This window comes from Triticum urartu, chromosome 7 (assembly GCF_003073215.2).
Source record: "Triticum urartu cultivar G1812 chromosome 7, Tu2.1, whole genome shotgun sequence".
In the NCBI taxonomy this organism is placed as follows: domain Eukaryota; kingdom Viridiplantae; phylum Streptophyta; class Magnoliopsida; order Poales; family Poaceae; genus Triticum; species Triticum urartu.
This window is the reverse complement of record NC_053028.1, coordinates 37,770,602-37,774,344: the sequence shown is the minus strand read 5'-3', so window position 1 is coordinate 37,774,344 and position 3,743 is coordinate 37,770,602. Positions and strand designations below refer to the sequence as shown.

The 3,743-nt window shown below is 53.7% G+C and overlaps 1 protein-coding gene across 1 annotated transcript; it reads right to left on the bottom strand.

Moving 5' to 3' along the window:
• Positions 1 to 242: 242 nt before the first annotated feature.
• Positions 243 to 2,875, bottom strand: LOC125524141. The gene has a single exon (XM_048689214.1). The coding sequence runs from the start codon at positions 2,816 to 2,818 to the stop codon at positions 485 to 487; it is 2,334 nt and encodes a 777-aa protein (XP_048545171.1). The 5' UTR covers positions 2,819 to 2,875; the 3' UTR covers positions 243 to 484.
• Between the last annotated feature and the right edge of the window lie 868 nt (positions 2,876 to 3,743).

Below are 3,743 nucleotides of genomic sequence, written 5' to 3'. Positions count from 1 at the left end.
CAAAATTTTATATAAAATTTTGTGACATTATACATTGATGTTTTGTTAACGTGCTAGATTTTTGTTTCAGATTTTTTAAAATATTCTATGGCATCCGTTGCCCCGGTAGCACCAGAAGTGTGGATGCATCGGATACATTCCTTGGGGTAACCCCACCAAACACATGTGAGCAGACCCATGAACGGTGGAATGAGAGAAGTAAAGGAGTTGTCAGTCAATGTGTGATCTTGTTGACAGGTGCATGATATTTGAGTTCTAATATGTAATTAAATGCGACCTTGTTGACTTAGGCAAACAAAACACACGCCCGGTAACTATAAAATGAAAAATCAACAGTCCGCCAGTACAAGCCAGCTGGGCGCCCAACACACCGCACATTTCACACACACAACGTTAGGCAACATGATAGTGCCTTGTCTTACATAAATAGAAGGCGATATAATAATTAAGAAAACACAAAAGACCGACCTCCCCGGACCCTACGCTATGCGGCAGAAGAACGTAATCCCTCCTCAATGTCCTCGACATGCGTCACGGCCACTTCGGACGGCGGAGGTCGGGTTACGCCGGTGTGTGTGGCCAACGCCCAGAGCATCGTGACGAGCTCGCCACCCTGCACTAGTGCCTCCTTCTGCCCTTTCAGGTGGTCATCGCCGCTGGACGGCGCGATGTAGGCAACCAGCTCCACCCAAAGGGTGGCCAACAGTTCCCAGTCCCCCTTGCCATCCCACATCAGCGCCTTCCCTAGCACTGTTCCCTTCTGAACCACATTCATCGTGGCATCGCGACAGTCTGGCATAGACTTGTTAGGGGTGGCTTCCATCACCTTTTTGCGACGCTTTTCTTCGGACGCGAGGTAGTAGCCCCAGGTCCCGAGCGCCTCCTTGAGAGCCTTCTTCATGTCCTCGTAGACGAGCTGAGTGCCTTCCCTGTCCTCCGGCAGGAGCCCCGGGTTGAAGGCGACAAGGTATGCGCAGTACCTGGAGAGCCTCGTCGCCACTTCCATGGCGCTGCAAGTCTCTGAAGGATACTTACTCTCCAGGAGGGCAGTGGCAATGTGCCAGGTGAGGATAACCTCTGCGACACTCTCACTCTCACAGAACCACGACATGTCGGTGCCTGTGCCTAGCACGTGATTGCCGGTGGTGAGAGGGGCACGGCGTCTGTCGTCTGCGGCCAAGCGGAAGCGTTCCATTAAGGAATCCTTGGCGTGTGTGGGTAGAGGCTCAGACGAAAGCGTCATGGAGAGCCAGCTAAAGCTGAGCACGGAGAACTGTTTCATGGCGATAAGGCTAGGGTGGCCGAGCATCCTATTGGCCCACGAGATGCGGTGGAGGGCCCCACTGTACGTGGGGCTCTGGAACATGTGTGGCTTGGCGGTGTAGGTGCAGAGCAGTGACACCATGAACCAGTTGGAGAAGACAAAGACTAGGAACTCCCAGAGCACCTCGTAGATGAAAGCGAGGAAGAGGAGGTAGGTGATGGAGATGTCGATGGTGGAGAAGAAGACCCCGGGAGTCAGTAGGAAATTTCTCCACAGGCATTTGGTCAGTGTGAATACGCCCGTGGATATGGCGTAGTTCTCGGTGAGGATGCTACGGTAAGCGTCAAGCATGTTGCCGTTGCCGCAGAGGAGGATGGTGAGGACGCAGAGGCAGCACACTACGGCCGGGAACAGGAAGTAGTTGACCAAGAAGAAGTAGGGGCTCGCGAACACGACTGGGTGGATGGAGTGGTGGTACTCACTCAGGAAGCTGATCTCGTCCTTGAGCACCTGGAACAGTGCCTCTCCCGAGTCTTGGGGCTTGGACACGCCGCCGCTGCAGATGCCTTGGAAGATGAGGTCCCCGCAGTGCTCGGTCTCCTCCTTGCTCATGGCCGGCAGGTGCTCCACCGTACGGCGCAGCAGCTTGAAGAGTGCGAAGGAGAGGCACTGGCTTCTGATCCTTGGGTTGGACCGAAACAGTGGGTGGTCCGTCTCCACGTCGGCGTGCGTCCATATTTTGCCGACGGTGACGACGTTGTGGTCCGTGGCGACTTTGCCGAGGTCGAGCTTGTAGCCGTGCGGGCCAGGCTTGAGCACCAGGTTCTCTTCCCCCATGACGACGTATTCGCAGGCCTTCAACCTGTCCTGTGGGGAAGGCGGGGCCTGGACCTCCTCCTCGACGGCACCGCCGCCATGCCGCCGGGCATGTAACAGCTGAGCCATGTAGGAGGTGAGGAGGCGGGCGTTCTTGCCGTAGGCCAAGGAACGATTCCCAATCTCGGTGATGACGAGCCTCTGCACGAAGCGTGCCGCGCAGAGCACCCAGAGCGTGCCGAACACGGCCACCCGCCCAGGACCCTTGACGTTGAAGAAGACGAGGTAGCCGAGCCAGGCGACGGCGGCGGCGTGGCTGATGATCTCAGCGTACCCCGGCTGCATCCCCGGGGTGACGAGGATGGCGTCCACCTTCTTGCGGAGGAGCTCCACCACCAGCATCCACGTGAGGATCACGCGAGCCCGGACCGAGAGGTCCGAGCTGCTCGCGTCGCCCTCGCTCTTGGCCTCCGAGAAGAGGTAGTTCATGACGGGGAAGAAGAGGGAGAGCGCTGCTGATAGGATGAGGCGGGCGGTGGGGTTGAGGACTGCGCTGGTGTTGGAGACGCGGCTGAAGAGGTTGAGGTTGAAGAAGACGGCGGCGAGGACGAGCATGAAGACGGAGGTGGCCACCACAGAGGACTCGTTGCTCTTGTTGGTGTAGGAGGAGGTCAGGTTCTGGACATATTTGGTGATGGTGCTTGGGCATGTCGTCAACATAGTACTACCGTCGTCCATGATCCCGTGCAAGATAGCTATGCCTTGCTTAAATTTGGATGAATTACTGGCCAAGGTGGTTTGGCCCTATATATACGTACGTGTGTACAAACGGGACGCTCGATGAGGAGGAGAATAACACAGTATCAGGATGGCGCGCATTGGAGGGTTCACGTGAGCATTAGTAATATTATTAATTCATGCCAGCTCGTCTCATCCAAAAGACGGTGAGCAAAGCCATGGGATCTTCGAACTCACTCCCAACTCAACTTTGAGAGGAAAATGGGTCATATTGTATTGTTTAGAGAGAAAAGAAAAAGGATATGTGTGCACGTACGTCCTAGCCAGTAGAAAACGAATGACACGAGGAGCACAAGCCTCCATAAAGCCATTTTGAAAGGAAAAAAGCTAAGGGCACCCAACAAAAATGATTGCAGTACATGGAACAACGGAAGCAAGGAATCAAACACTGCTTTTGTATTATATACTATTATTTAATCCAAAGTGCACCCAATGCAATGCAATGACATCATCTCTACAACCTCTGCTTGGATGGTTAAGAGGACCGTGGTATCCCCAGCTTACTAGGGTTCAAGTCCTGGTGCTCGCATTTATCCTCGATTTATTTCAGCATTTTTGGCGATGCGCATTCGGTGGTAGTAGATGTTCCCATCGACTAAGAGGTGCCTACCGTGACTTCTTAAATTCTCAGATGATATGACGGTTCAGTCTCTCAGAAATGGTCATAGGGGTAGAATGTGGGTATCTGCATTCACAGGGGTGAGTCCGTGCGCGTTTAAATGAGCGCTTGCGTGTGTACTGTGTTCAACAAGAAAGAGGAAGGAGTGCTTCTTGCGGTCCGTCACGCAATTTTGCTATAACCCCATGTATTTTTTGAATTAACCCACAGTACACACTTAAGTCTCAGCAGAACCGTTATTTTGCA